This window comes from Toxotes jaculatrix, chromosome 14, assembly GCF_017976425.1.
Source record: "Toxotes jaculatrix isolate fToxJac2 chromosome 14, fToxJac2.pri, whole genome shotgun sequence".
Taxonomy (NCBI): domain Eukaryota; kingdom Metazoa; phylum Chordata; class Actinopteri; family Toxotidae; genus Toxotes; species Toxotes jaculatrix.
The window spans coordinates 19,680,883-19,695,141 of NC_054407.1; the positions used below are offsets into that span (position 1 = coordinate 19,680,883).

The window sequence follows — 14,259 nt, forward strand, 5'->3', positions numbered from 1 at the left end:
ATTATATTTACAAGACTCAGTCTGTTCTAGTATAAGGTTACGTTGCTCCTTTGCTGTTTGACTGGTGTTTTGATGGTAATGAAACCAAAGTCTTCCACAGGAGACTCTAGACAGATTTCACCGACAGATTGGTTCCTCAGTGCGAGTTACTCTCCCAAAACATACATCCATGTGTTGATTAATCAAATAGACATGTGCGTGGGTGCTGGCAGGAGGATATGGTCAGAACATCTTCTCCCTACTGCTGTATTTGTATAAAGCTGCACAACCTTCGTGAAAGTGTACTCATACATGTTTTGTTAAATGTACTATGTGTTCAGGAGAAAGCTCTCTATTTAGCTTTATTTTGCAGTGTGTTAAAAATGAATGATGAGATAGATCCAGTTTTCACTATTTACTGTTGGTTAGTTTATTCAAGAACACTGGATTATACTGGATAAATATAAAACTTTTCTGTTGTAGTGGGTCCTAGTAGCATAAACTAAAAATGCCCAAATAAAGTACAAGTACATCATAATTGTACCTAAGTGCAGTACTTGAGTAAATGAACTTTGTCACGTGGTATCACAAGCTTTCTGTGGAACAAATCAGAAGAAGAAATTCCCTTCTACAGCTCTTTTTCTATATACCTTTATTTTCAGAGTATTAATACAATTGTATAATTTGTATGGTGTTACCTGAAGCGTAAAAATCCATGTCACTGCTGTCAAATCAGAGTAAACAAATAGGAGCTTTTTTTTCTCTGAAAACAGCATAGTGGAAGCTGTCTTTCATTCAGTTTACTTTAAAGTCATCTTCATTATCAAATCAATAATCCAGCTTCCCATGCAAAATGTGTTTGTCCAAGCAATTTTCTCTGTCTGTCTCTCTCTAACAGGAGCTAGTCAAACACACTCACGATGCTGCTGACAAGAGCAACTTGAAGATCGCTCTTGATGCCATGAAAGTAAGTGCAGTGCTTATGGTAAATGGTCTGTAATCACTGTGATTTCAGCTTGTTACCAGTAGCAGGCTGATTTAGCGGATAATTCCAAACAGTCTCTGGCACTCAACTATCAACTTTTATTTGATGGAAAAGTCATAAATCATTCATGTTCCGCTGCGATGGATTGGTGTGAATTGATAAAAACTTTACATTTCCATCACATTAGTGAGTGATGAATGCCCTCTTCACTTTTCCAGTCCTGAGGGGAGTCTGAGCTTGGTGGGCAGCTGAGGACTTAAGCGACAAAAATGCAGGAAACGCATCGCTTTTGACAATTTGAAGGCTTGATTCATACCTAATATATTTATATAGCATGCATGTTTTGCTCACAGGGGCACAAAAAAACCCATTTAAAACATACATGTATAAAATTAAAGGAATATTTAATCATTTTCAAGATTATGCTCATTTGCTTCCTTGCCAAGAGAAGATTTGTACCACTCAAAAGTGTAAAAACAAGAAGTTGTGGTTGTCATCTGGTTATGTGCGTGATGCAACCACAACTTGTCTTTTTTTTTCACTTTAAGTTTAACAGGTTTTCTGTTTGACTCTGTTTCCAGTGTTTAAGCTAAGCTAGGCTAGCCTTACTGGCTCCAGCTGCATGTTGAACAGGAGTGGTATCGATCCTCTCACCTAACCCTCGGCAAGAGAACAAATTTTGAATAATTGTATTCCCCAAAATGTTCAGAGTGTATCTTTAAATGTACAGTACAGACTATCAATATTTTTATTCTAGGCTTTACAAACAAATATGTCTTGAATTTTCTGCTATATCTTTGTGTGTCTGTGTGTGTCTGGGTTGCCCAGGACCTGGCTCAGTATGTCAACGAGGTGAAGAGAGATAATGAGACTCTAAGGGAGATCGACCAGTACCAGAGGTCTATCGAAAACTTGGTAAACCAAAATTCTTTTTCTGCAACTATCAGGAACTGTTAGTGTACAATTTGTGAGGGTGCAAAAATATAAGGAAGACATGTTGTTTCCTTTTATCAGATGGCCAGTTTTTCGAAGTAGTTTCACCCAAGAAATCTTCCCCTAAATCTGGAATAGTCTGAGGGACTTAGCCAGGGCCAAAAAAAAAAAAAATACAGCAAAAACCAACCCAGACAGCTGCATTAAATATACAAGACACCTGGTCTGGAGTGTAAACTTAAAAGGTTAATACGGATGAGTGAACATACTTAACTTTCAGTGTTACTGCGCTTCCATGCAATAATCTGTGATTTCCTGAAACATATTTCCTCGTAAGGTTGAACTTGAGGTCTAAAACCCTAATGTTTTACGAGTTGAGAGATGAAGCTAGTAATTGATTAATCATTTGGTTAATCAACAGAAAATGACTTTGAAACTATTCTGATAATAAATTAATCTTTTGACAGATTTTTTAAGAAAAAGTTCCCTGCCCCACATTGAACATTTCCTGGTTCTAGCTTCTCAAATGTGACGAATTCTTGCATTTCTTTCTCATAAATTTAAATGTCACCCTCAGCTCTGGGAAATTATAATTGGCATTTTTCACTATTTTATTTCACATTTTATGGAAGATGATTATTGAGAAAATAATCAGCAGATTAATCAGCAATGAAAATAGTTGTTAATAGCAGAGAATGTAGGTTTCTGTGCTGATTACACTAAATCTCGCCCCACACAGAACAGAACCCACAACAGGCATATCAGATGTAAGTGGACATATTTGGTGTACACTTCGTACATAATGCAAGAGGTGCCATCATGGGGTTTGGTAACCAGAAAGTAAAACAGTATGAGATAAGGTGGTGAGGGAAGATATCATTTAATAGAAGCAGTAGCAGATTTGGGAAAAAAAAGCATAACGAGCAGCAGAGGTATTATTATTATGAGTAAGAGAGCATGAGAGCTTGTCAGGTTATAAAGACCTTCTCTTTGTCTTGATTGCACAAGATTGGTCACTTAAGTAAATGTTATTGGTCATAATAATAAACAACAAGAGATCTTGTGAGAACTAACATGACATTTTACAGGTAACCCGCTTCAGTTTGGAGAAGTAATATGTAATAGGGATCTGTTCGGTATGTCTGCTGAAATAAATGTATTAACTTTTAACCGCCCCCCGCCCCCAGAATCAGCCTCTAATCATCTTTGGTCGGCCAAAAGGAGACGGCGAGGTGCGCATGATTTCCAGTGTTGACAAGAGGAAACAAGACAGGTTGTTCTGCTTCAATTTCATTGTCCTTAAAGAGTAATTAGGGTTGCCGTAATATATAATAATAATAATACAAAAATCTGGGCAGAGAGTGTGTAAACTGAAAACAAAACACGTCACTGCTATTAAATCACTGCTACAAAAATTATATATAATAATTTAGACAACCTCATGTATTTACTTCTAATTGATCGCAATAATAACATAAAATTAACTCTGTGACATTATATGTTCTTGTCGTTCAGACACATCTTTTTATTTGATGTAGCTGTCATTGTTTGCAAGAGACGAGGAGACAACTATGAGATGAAGGACATACTCGACCTCAACTACTTCAAGATTACCAACAACCCCACCTCTGACAGAGAGGGCAAAAAGGTCAGTTAGACACATGCTTCTGTTAAACATCTGTTTGGCTGCAGATTTTACTGCTGAAATAAATGTTGGATGCCTAATAAGAGTAATCCAGAATTATATCCCCTCATTTGCTGGTGCAGGGTCAGTGGTGTTTTCTTTTTGCTGGAAAATCCTGATTTAGTAACATGCAAGGCTCCGTTTCATCACCCCACACAGTTTATACAGCACGCTATTTTTTGCCTTGTGGGAACGTTTGCAGGCCGTATGGTAGTGGAGGGGACTTGTTGATGTCTTGTTGATGTATGCTCACAGATGGTGTCTTCTCACTCTGGTGCTGATTACTAATGTGAAACTGACAGCTTGCCAGAATGGGATGGTTCTGTGGTTTTTTATCAGAGGGACTCCATTATCATCCTCATTTACTCCATTGTTCAGTCATGATGTTTGTGTGTTTGGAGTTTGGGTGTCTGTGTGGGAAATTGTCATTGCAGAGATTGGTATTGCATATACATGGTCATGGTCTCTATGTTTTTTTTTTCCTGTGTATTCTTGCCATTATTCATGGTTGGGTCTAATGTGATTTCTATATTAATTATCTTGCAAAAAACATGTAATGACATTGTAGGTTTTGCTGAACATGTTTGAATATGTCATTGCCCTTTATTTTTATCCCATCAGCCTTCGGACATAAAGCTCCATCGATCGTATGCTGCACAAAAAGACACAGACACATGTACAAGAATTAATTTATAGCGAGACTCGGAAAAAAGAAAAGAACACAGCAAAAGATAAATATTCACAGACGTAGAGATACTGTGTGTGTACCTGCTTCCACAGCACCACACACCCACAAACACACACACCGCAGGACAGAGATGCTAATATCAGGTGATGAATGTGTGCAGTCCTCCAAGGCTGCTTATAGCTATACATCATTTTCAGCTAAATGAAACTTCAGAGTGTGAATGTGGTGCCACTGAGCACCCACACAGTCATCAATGATTTAACACTTCAGCAGAGCTCTAAAACACTCAGGACTTTAGAGGCCTGGCCAATCATGCCCATGGGCAAGGCATTTAACCTCTAAGTGCCGCAGTGGAGCTACTTGGTGGCCAGCGGTTGAAAACCATTGCTTTTCTGAATGGCTGCCATTTAGCTGTGCTGCTAAAGGAAAAAAAAAAACCAAAACAAGCAAGCAGTAGTTACATTTTACACCCTGATTTTTATACAATAATTGTTAATGCTGAAAGACATCTGGCAGCTATAGCTGAGGTCTTTGGCAGGTTTTTGCAGTAGAAGTTTCGGTAATGTTCCTGAATGTAGGACTTTCGAACTCTCTTTTGAACTTTGGTTCCTCTGAGGCAGATTAACAGACTCTGCCTCACTGTCATCACAGCTTAAGTCCTCTTTGGGCAGAATTCTGGTTAAACTCCCACTGCTGCAGCTCTCTTGATGTTGACAAAATCCAGCAGCTAACACTCTGGTTGGTCTGTGAGCCTGGTGGCACCAGCCTTGGCTCCACGACACAAGAACTAAAGGCAATGAGGACTGATGACAGCCTTAATAGTTTTACGTCTGATGTATATCGTGTTCAGTAATTTCCTGGAGTCTGGTCGTCACTGTGAGGTTGCCCTGCTCCCAGTCTTTATGTAGAGCTATGCTGAGCGGCTGCTGGATGTAGCTTTAAATTTGCCCTCCAGACACTAGTTCTAACTTTCTTCAAGAACGTGAATAACAGTATTTCTCAAAATGTGGGAATATTCATTTAGCGTTAGTTGTGTCATGGGTAACAGAACAGTACTTTCCATTGCATCTGACAAAGTAAACCTTGTGGAGGTTCATATTTCTTCCTTCCAAGGCTCTAATAACAGCTTACAGTCTGTAAATTTCTGACTCCTGACTTTGAGTGGAGAACTGCAATATTAACTTGCCAGACCAGTCTCCATTACTTATAAAACCTTTGAATTAACCTGCAATTACGCAAGGGCTTCTCGGATATGTTTTATTTTTTTCCCCCAGTTTTTACAGCCACACCACAAATAGCCTTTATCTCGACAGCCATCCTACAGTGTTTGAAACAGTTATAGATAAACATACACTGTTTACAAACTTACAAATACACCTCAACAACCCGCCACAGGTTTTTTTTTTTCAGATTTATGACAGAAATGAAAACATGCAAACTCAAAAAAGGTTTAATTTGCTTTGTAACATTGCTAACAAGTGACCTACTGTGCCACCCACCAGTGAAAATGAACAGTCTGTGAGAAAATCATTAGAGTTTAAATTTAGCCATGGTATTTATAGATATGCAAGTGTTCTGGCACTTGCTTAAAAAAACCCCCATTTGGTTTGATTGCTGTCTTCTTCCTGACCTCCACAGTGGTGCTACGGGTTCTATGTGACTCACCAGCAGGGGTACACAGGCTTTGAACTCTTTTTTAAGACCAGAGAGCTGAAGAAGAAGTGGCTGGATCAGTTCGAAATGGCCATGTAAGTACACAGAGACATAAACACCACAGTCCAGGCAGTTTGCGATCAACACAGAGGACCGCTCTGTGTGTATCACAGGCAAAACACACTGTGTATCTTGTGTGTGCATGTGTGTGTATAGTGTTTATTTGCCTTTGTTTGCATGCGTGTTATTCCAAGGCCGAGAGAGGTGTTGACTCTTTCATGTGCATTGTTTGATCAGGTCTTAGCTGTAATCAAGCACACACTGCTGACAACAGTACGATAAAACACACACTCGCACACACAAACCCACACATTAAACACAAATTGTTCCAAAGAGCTGCAAAACTACAAAGAAATCAATGGTTCTTCAAATCAGTGCTTTATGGAGGTATGCCTTGTGTATTATTTTTTAACAGTAGGATGTTTTTGCAAGCAGATATCCTGTCTAAATCCTTTGCTATGTTGATTTGGGAGAATACAGTGTTGTTTTGACATTACACTCTGATTGACTGAACAAATGCTTTTGTGTTTGGGGTGGATATGTATGAAAGCAATATCCCTGCTATGCATGCCGACTGTCTGCTGTGCTTCCTGAATACATTTCCACTTCTAATCGTGTGCTGAATTATTCTTTTAAATGTGCATTGAACAACATGCAATTTAGTCCTCCGTCATGCACTTCTTTGACCACTAGGCCTGTGACACCGGCTCAAAACCACATGGGTAATTTCCAAAATTTAAAGAACAAATAACCATTTTCACTCCAGTCGTGAAAACTGTTTTTTTTCCCCCACATATAGAGGGTTTGTGTCTGAAAACAGCTGTCTGCCACTGTGCATTGGGTAATGACACCAGAAGGAGCCCATTCAGAAAGTGAAAATTGTACCTGTAAAGAGGATGTGGGCTCCTGATGAAGGATTCACTTATGGGAGCACTCAGTTAAAGTGGCTTCTGGATGCTGTGTTCAATACAAAAAAGACATTTTTGTGTCAGTCGTGTTTGTTCACGTTCCAAAAGAGCTGCTTATTTCTTCTATGCATGTTTCCCCTCTCTTATTTGAACACATGCAGCTCAAAATTGGATTTGCCTGGGCTAATTCAAGTCCTCTTCATTTACACATACATATACACATTTATTTCAGTCAGGTGGAGGAATAAACTGCTGATTGTTTTTGCTGTAACAAAGGTATTTTACTGAACTGGTAAAGAAGTGATCAAGAATGTTTTGTCGATTGAGATAATTGAAAGAAAATTGTTCCCACTGCTGAGACACACGTGAATTTGTAGATAATGGATTGGTTCACTGCTCTGGATTGCCAAGAAATTTTGTGCAGGTATCCATGGTTCCTCAGACAATGAATCTGGTTGACTTTGGTGATCTCCTGACTTTTCTTTTAGCACCAACATGAAATTTACATCTCTCGTTTTGGGTGAATGATGAAAAATAAAAAACCATTGCATAAATGCCATTAAATGCCATTATTTCATTTAGCTCAAAGCACTACGGTGTCTAAGTACAACCTCACAGAGCCATTAGCATGGCTGTAGACTCTTGTTTGCATTTAACCATTTCTCTTCTTATTCCATGCCTCAGATCAAATATCCGACCAGAAAAAGCCAACCACAACTCCCACCAGTTCAAGATGCACACATTTGAAAGGATCACGTCCTGTAGCTTCTGTCACCTCTTGCTCAGGTATGATTGGGGCATTGTGAACAGACCCCTCTGTTTTGGATAATTATGTAGGACTGATGAAGAAATGTTGCTATGTGGGGCTCAGGACCCCACGTCTGAGACAGGATGAAGTTAGAAACTGTAACTACCTATATTGTTCTAGGATGTCAAATCATCATGTGTTACTGCACCGATGGTGTTTTTCTGTTCTTACAAAAATACTTCAAATCTTTTTCAGATTGAAGGTATGAAAAGAACACCATGGCATTTTACATTTCAGTCTTCAGTCACTTTTCCTCAGGCTCTGTAGGCAAAGTTTTGTGCTTTTTTTTTAGTCCTTGACTAAAAATAGCTTATTAACACTTGGTTTTAATTCAAATAAATAGCTAGTATACTGTAGTATGGACAGTTAACAATCCCAGTTTTCAGCAGATAGTATCAGTTTTATGGTTTTGTAAAGCTGAAGGACATTTCTTGTGTCATTTTTCTTATCTTGAGACTCTGACAGAAGCCTGAAAATCCAAAATGTCAAGGTATTTCTCTTAAGGAGGCTGTTATATGTGAAATATGCCCTGTGTTTTATTGTCTCCAGGGGCATCTTTAACCAGGGTTATCTCTGTGTAAAATGTGGGCTGGGGGCTCATAAGGAGTGTCTCGGTCGACTGGGAGTGTGTGGGAGAACAGGTGAGATGGAGGCCTCTCAAACTGATTGTTTTTCACTTTGGTGCATCACATTATCTTGAAAACTACTTGGTTCCTTTCAGTGATATTCACTCTGCATACTTGTGTCTTTTTAGAGAATAAATCCACCTTTTTTTTGGTGACCTTTACTCTAGCGCCACCATCAGGGCAATATTTCCACTTTTCCACACAAAATATCAAAATCTAAAAGGCAGATCTCCATGAAATTTACTGAGGACATTCATGTTCCCTAGAGGAGCACCTATTTACATTTTGAACACTCCAAGAGCTTTCCTCTTGTGCCAGCCTCACGCCTGATTGTCAGCCTTGTACACAAGATATCTAACAGCTTGTATGCTGAGGAATTTGTTGTAAATATTTATGGTCCCCAAAAAATTCATCTCTCAGCATGTGGTGACCCCCTGGCCTTCGCTTACCGTGCCAAACTCAGGCTCAAATTTGTTGTTGTACATACCTTTATTTCCTTCTCAAAGAAAATGTAGATTCTGAATTAGGAGAGTGTAAAATTACACATGACGTATGTTCTGATTTTAGCAGTTTTTTAACTGAACTGAAACTAAACTAAAAAACTATGTTATAGATGAATTTAGCATTTGTTGCATCTTACTCCTGTGTCAAGCTGTAGCTCCTTGTCACCAGCCTGGCTCTGTAGTTCAGGTACATTACCCTCCCTGAATACACAGACAGCTAGAGGCAGCTCTGGCCTTTGACAAGCCTTCTTGGCCAAAGCACCGTGGTCTTTATGCATTCTGAGGCATGATGAGGGCCAGCCGAGGTTGACAGTTGAGGTTGTATGTCAGGAAGCCACCACACACACTCATATTGCATTCCTCTCACTGTGTCTGTCTCTGACCTGACTGCAGATTCTGCCAAGCCGAAACCCAAGGTAAGACCAGTACTGTTACTCTTCTTTGACTTGGACACCAAAGCTAACACAATTAGCGAAGCATTACATAGCAGATAAGATAACATAGCTAGTGCACACAAAGGACACATTCACTGGAGTTTGCCACCTCGATAATATAGACTGTGTGCAATTATAATAATACATTTAAACGTTAAAATCAAATACATGATAATAAAATAATTTTAAAATGCCTGTGGAATTTGCAGAATTTACAGTTTACATTTAATGATTGCATTAATTTGAAGACAGCTCTGTTTTATTGTAAGTCTTTAAGCCACGTGCCACTTAAACATTTAATGAAGTCCATCCCACAGAGCAACAGCAGGAGCTCTGATTGGCCAGACCACTATCAGCACATAACAGCTGGCCAGTCAAAGCTCCTCCTATAGTTTTATCAGGACAAAATTATAAACTATAATTAAACACTTAAACAGTTTGTATATATTCTCATTCCTGTGGCACAATTAAGTCTCCATGTGCCTACAAGGGATATTGTTTTCACATGTGAGAAGAATGGTCACGACTTTTACTTTGAAACCCTGGACAGACAAAATTAGTCATCCCACTTCGCAGTGAATGCAAATAATTCACATTTTTGCCTCCCAGACAGTTTGTGACGGCTAATCTAAAAACAGTGAACACACTGGGTGGTTATGGACAAAACAAGGATAACAAGATTCAGTATTTATGTATTTTTTTAGATTACGTTTCCCAAAAACACAACTGCTCAGAAACAGAACTCTAAATGCCCCTAAATGTTACTCTTGATGCCCGTCTTTCACTTTTCAAATGGTTAGACCATACTACATCTAAAGAGTATAACACTCACAGATGGTTGTTTTAAGAGTATGACTCATTCCTCAGGTCAGGCTGATCCTGTACAGGGAGTAAGAATGACCTCTCTATATTTATCAGTCCGTTACTTTCTCCATATTTCTTTCTCCTTTTCTTGTTTTCATGCTTTTTTCCCTCTGTTCTGCTTTGGGCTTTCTCTCTCGCTGTTCACAGGAAAGCACAGCACCGCCAGACCCAGGTCAGTATGCCTTGACCACTTGACCACTTTGGTGAACCTGCTAAGGGCTTTACTTGGTGCCTCTTAAGCTGCTTTCATCTTGGTTCTGTAGCAAAACAGAAACACAGACAGGATGAAAAGGAGACGGTTAGTCAGAGGCCAGAGTGAGACCTGGTGCAGATAGATGGTGGTTTAGAGCTAACCCTCTGATGTTATCATACCCCTCTCACGTTTTTGATCAAATATTACTTAACTCTTTTTTTGCTGCAAAAACCCTAAAGATCTTTTCTCAGAAATGCACACTGACCTGAATTTCTTCACAGGGTTCAAAGCAGGAAATTAGCAACAGCAGTTTCCTCTTGACAAATATATTTGAGTAAGAATAACCAATGAATAATAGAATGCAAAAGAAATCCTTAACCAAAGCACTAAAAAGCCCTTTTCTCGCTGCATGCCGTGATGCCTAAACCCTAGACGGCACTGAGATGAATTGGAGTAGGTGGAATCATTATGAGAACCACGGCAGGAGAAATACTGGCAGAAAAACACTTCCAGCAGTCTATATGCCTCGGCCTCAACCGCTGAGCTGTGCCTTTGTGATAAATCAATTTCCATAAGGGGCTTTATGAGAAAGACAGCCGTGCTTATTGTTCTTATTAAAAACATGAATGTGAGATATTCCATTCATCTGAGGTCACCGTAATAGTTTCCTCGGGCTGGTTTGCAGGGGAGCCCTGGCTGGAAGGGAGATGTGTCTGAGGGGGCTAGATGTGTGAGTCAGGGGAGAGTAAGTGGCTGTGTCTTTTAAGTTGGCAGCGGTGTTTAGTCTTAGCCTTAGCCGTATGCTTGTGGCTGTATTTGTCTGCCATGCTGAGGAAAGATTGGAGCTGCGACGTTCAGGAATCAAAGAGATAAATTTCCTGCTGAAGTTCTGGTAGGAGCCATTTTGGTGGTTTAAACCTCAATCAAAAAAAAAAAAAGAAAAACTACCAGAAAGCCCACATTTATCTACGTGTTAGGGATCAATGTGCGAACACCTACAGTACAATTACAGTTACGTCTTTGCTTTGTGCACATAAGTGCAAATTATTTAAATAATTATCTAAATGACTGGTTCACTACAAAGAAACATATTTTCTCACTTGCCTTTATTATTGTCTAGCCCAGCTGGTGGTGTTTGCTCAGGTTTTGAAATATCTGACTTGGAGATTTCTGCTGACACCTCAATACAGTGGAGTTGTGTTTGAGAATTTTGTTTGCGGTGATCAGAAAAATGTACTTTTTCAGTGCTCTGAACTTACAAAAGAACAACTTTACAACAGCCTGAAATTAAACCATTCACTGACCCCTAATGGTTTAATTTGTCACCCTGCTGCAGTAATGTTTAAGCTCTCTCCAGGGTGTGTCGGTACACCGTGACATTATTATATGGTATATGGTTAGAGGTGGAACAGAGCAAACCTCTGACCACACCCAACCACAGCAGCCAGATGTGAAGTCACTAAGAAAAATAATAAAAATCAAAAAACATTAAAGCATTTTTTTCTCCAGAAACAATATCTGTTTTTCTTAAACAATACAATACTAAATTAAGAAATTTCATTGGTACTAAACTGTGAGAGAAATATAAACCTCAACCTAAAAATCAAACTGAAAAAAAGTTCTCAGTAAGAAAAAGGTCAGAAGGAAAATACAGAGAAAAGGGAAACAAAAACAATAGAAAATGCATGTAGTCCAGGGTGCAGTTGGCTCTAATGAGACTAAGTGTGTCCTGTGGACTTTAAGTATTAGAATCCTAATTTTGGTTCTGCTTATACTTTCACAGTGAATTTGTTTTTATTATTTATATTTTAACATCTACTGTAACTACACATCTGACCAATCTTACTTATACTAAGTATTACTGTTGTTGCACTGCTTTATGTTCCTCTGTATAAGACTCCCTGATAAATGTATAAAAGTTTGAGTGTGAATGAATGTGTTTGTATTCCCTGTCTACTAGGTTTACCCAGAATGGTTGTGATCAGAGACTACTGTGGCATCCCCTATCCCCAGTGTGGGCCCCCACTAAGCATTCACGCAGGGGATGTCATTGAACTGATGTTTGCCGACCTGCACAGCTCGTGGTGGCAGGTGCGTGTCACTCAGCTCATCCTCGTTTTATCTCAGCATCTGTGACTCCATGAAAAAATAACATGTTATGGCTCACCGGGTTGGCTCGGTGCACGCAATGTCTTTGCAGTGTCACGGGTTTGAATCATGTCAACTCTTCTAACGTTGGATGTCCCACTATGTGACAAAGGGTGGGGGGGGGGGGGGGCTTTCGAAAAAGTATTAATGGGGTGACATTATTAATCTGCCTCCATTTGGCCATTATTGTTTGTAAATCATTAATTATATAATGGTTGTTTGTAACACTCTGTGCTCTGACAGCCATAAATATGACATTATGATGAGGTCAGCCCCAATTAGAAATATCAGATGAAGATCTAAATGAACTCCAATGAACCCCAGTTACATTACAAATGGGGTATCTGTCTTTTTTCACTCATCAGATTGAATCACAGCCTACATCAGATGATCTAACCAATTAGTGACTTCAGTTGATTAATCGAGTGTCACAGTGAGACAATAAAACAGCACACACTTCAGCCTCTGGAGGATGTTTTAATGGTGGTGTACAACTTCATGTGCAGGAACATTTAGCAACCACCTCACGAGGTCAGCCAATGGTTGAGAGTGTTTGACCTTATCTATTTTTGAAAGGATGGCGATTTATCTGGGGTCTTCCGGCAGCCTCCCTAGCTGTTTCTCACTCTGCTTTATGGCGGCATTAAAGCCTCATCCTCCTTCTGGTGCTGCTCCAATCAGACTGCAGTCTTTGCCAAAGGCACGGCTGGGAGTAGGCAGTTAGCCCGATTTCCTATGCTCCATGTTTCTCTCTGTTGTGACAGAGCACGAGGTGGAGGGTGAGGACATGAATGCCAGGAGACTTCTTGTAAGCCGGTTGGACGGCTTGCAGAATGTCATGCCACAGACCTGATGGCACTGCAGTGTTTGCTGCCATGGTTACCATGCATGCTGAGAGGGGATAATCAAAGGATTTAAATGATAATACACATTTGTGTATTTCTGTTCTGTGCAATGATGATACTGTAATAATGCTACCTGAAGCCGCCCTGTGGAGGTTTGGACCACTAGTGGTGCTGTAGAGCAATGCTCTGATCACCTGGCTAACATGCTGTTCATATTTTGTTTTCTGTCAGAGCACATATTACAGCAGAGAGCAGCAAGTATGGAAGCAGTGAATTTGAGGAGAAGGGTGTAAAGTTTTCAGGCTAATCATTGCTGTAGAATCCATATAATACCTAAAAAAGATTATCTCTGGCTTTGACTAATCTTCAGGGAATACAAGGAGAAATTCAGTACAAATTAAGTATATATTTCATAGCTTTCTTGTCCTTTTTAACTAGTTTGGTTAAGAACGCTAACTTTATTTTTGATCATTTGCAGACAGTACAGTAGTTGATAGGATGTAAATACATGTTTATTTGTTCTCTCTCTCTCTCTCTCTCTCTCTCTCTCTCTCTCTCTCTCTCTCTCACTGTCTGCCATTGCTATTGATTTTGGAATCAATACAAAAACCAATCTATAATAAATTTGATACACTTAAATATGAAATTTAAAGGTAGCTTAACCACATGAAATCACATGAACTCCACTCAACTCAAAAGCTAAGATGGCAGTTACTGATACTCCTTTTAGCGGGACTCCTCTCCTCTGATTGGAAATAGCTACTGCCTCATTAAGTTTCATGGACTGTGAACAAACTGAATACTACTTTGTTGGTTGATCATAATAGATATTTTTCAATTACAGGTTATAGCTCGTGAAAAATAATTGACCAAAAATATTTTGCATGGCTAATTCATTCAATAGAGCCCTTTTGCTGGAACTGGCTAGTTGACTAATACCCCTTCTGT

General features: G+C 39.4%; 1 protein-coding gene across 3 annotated transcripts in view; it reads left to right on the forward strand.

The window, feature by feature from the left end:
• Nucleotides 1–14,259, forward strand: part of LOC121192722 (guanine nucleotide exchange factor VAV3-like) — a 44,632-nt gene that overhangs the window by 14,444 nt on the left and 15,929 nt on the right. For all 3 annotated transcript variants that reach the window (XM_041054545.1, XM_041054546.1, XM_041054547.1), the window contains exons 11-20: nucleotides 878–946; nucleotides 1,793–1,879; nucleotides 3,085–3,170; nucleotides 3,413–3,545; nucleotides 5,908–6,017; nucleotides 7,575–7,676; nucleotides 8,248–8,339; nucleotides 9,221–9,243; nucleotides 10,273–10,297; nucleotides 12,279–12,409. In XM_041054545.1, coding sequence (XP_040910479.1) covers nucleotides 878–946; nucleotides 1,793–1,879; nucleotides 3,085–3,170; nucleotides 3,413–3,545; nucleotides 5,908–6,017; nucleotides 7,575–7,676; nucleotides 8,248–8,339; nucleotides 9,221–9,243; nucleotides 10,273–10,297; nucleotides 12,279–12,409 — 858 coding nt within the window. The remainder of the gene's footprint in view (nucleotides 1–877; nucleotides 947–1,792; nucleotides 1,880–3,084; nucleotides 3,171–3,412; nucleotides 3,546–5,907; nucleotides 6,018–7,574; nucleotides 7,677–8,247; nucleotides 8,340–9,220; nucleotides 9,244–10,272; nucleotides 10,298–12,278; nucleotides 12,410–14,259) is intronic.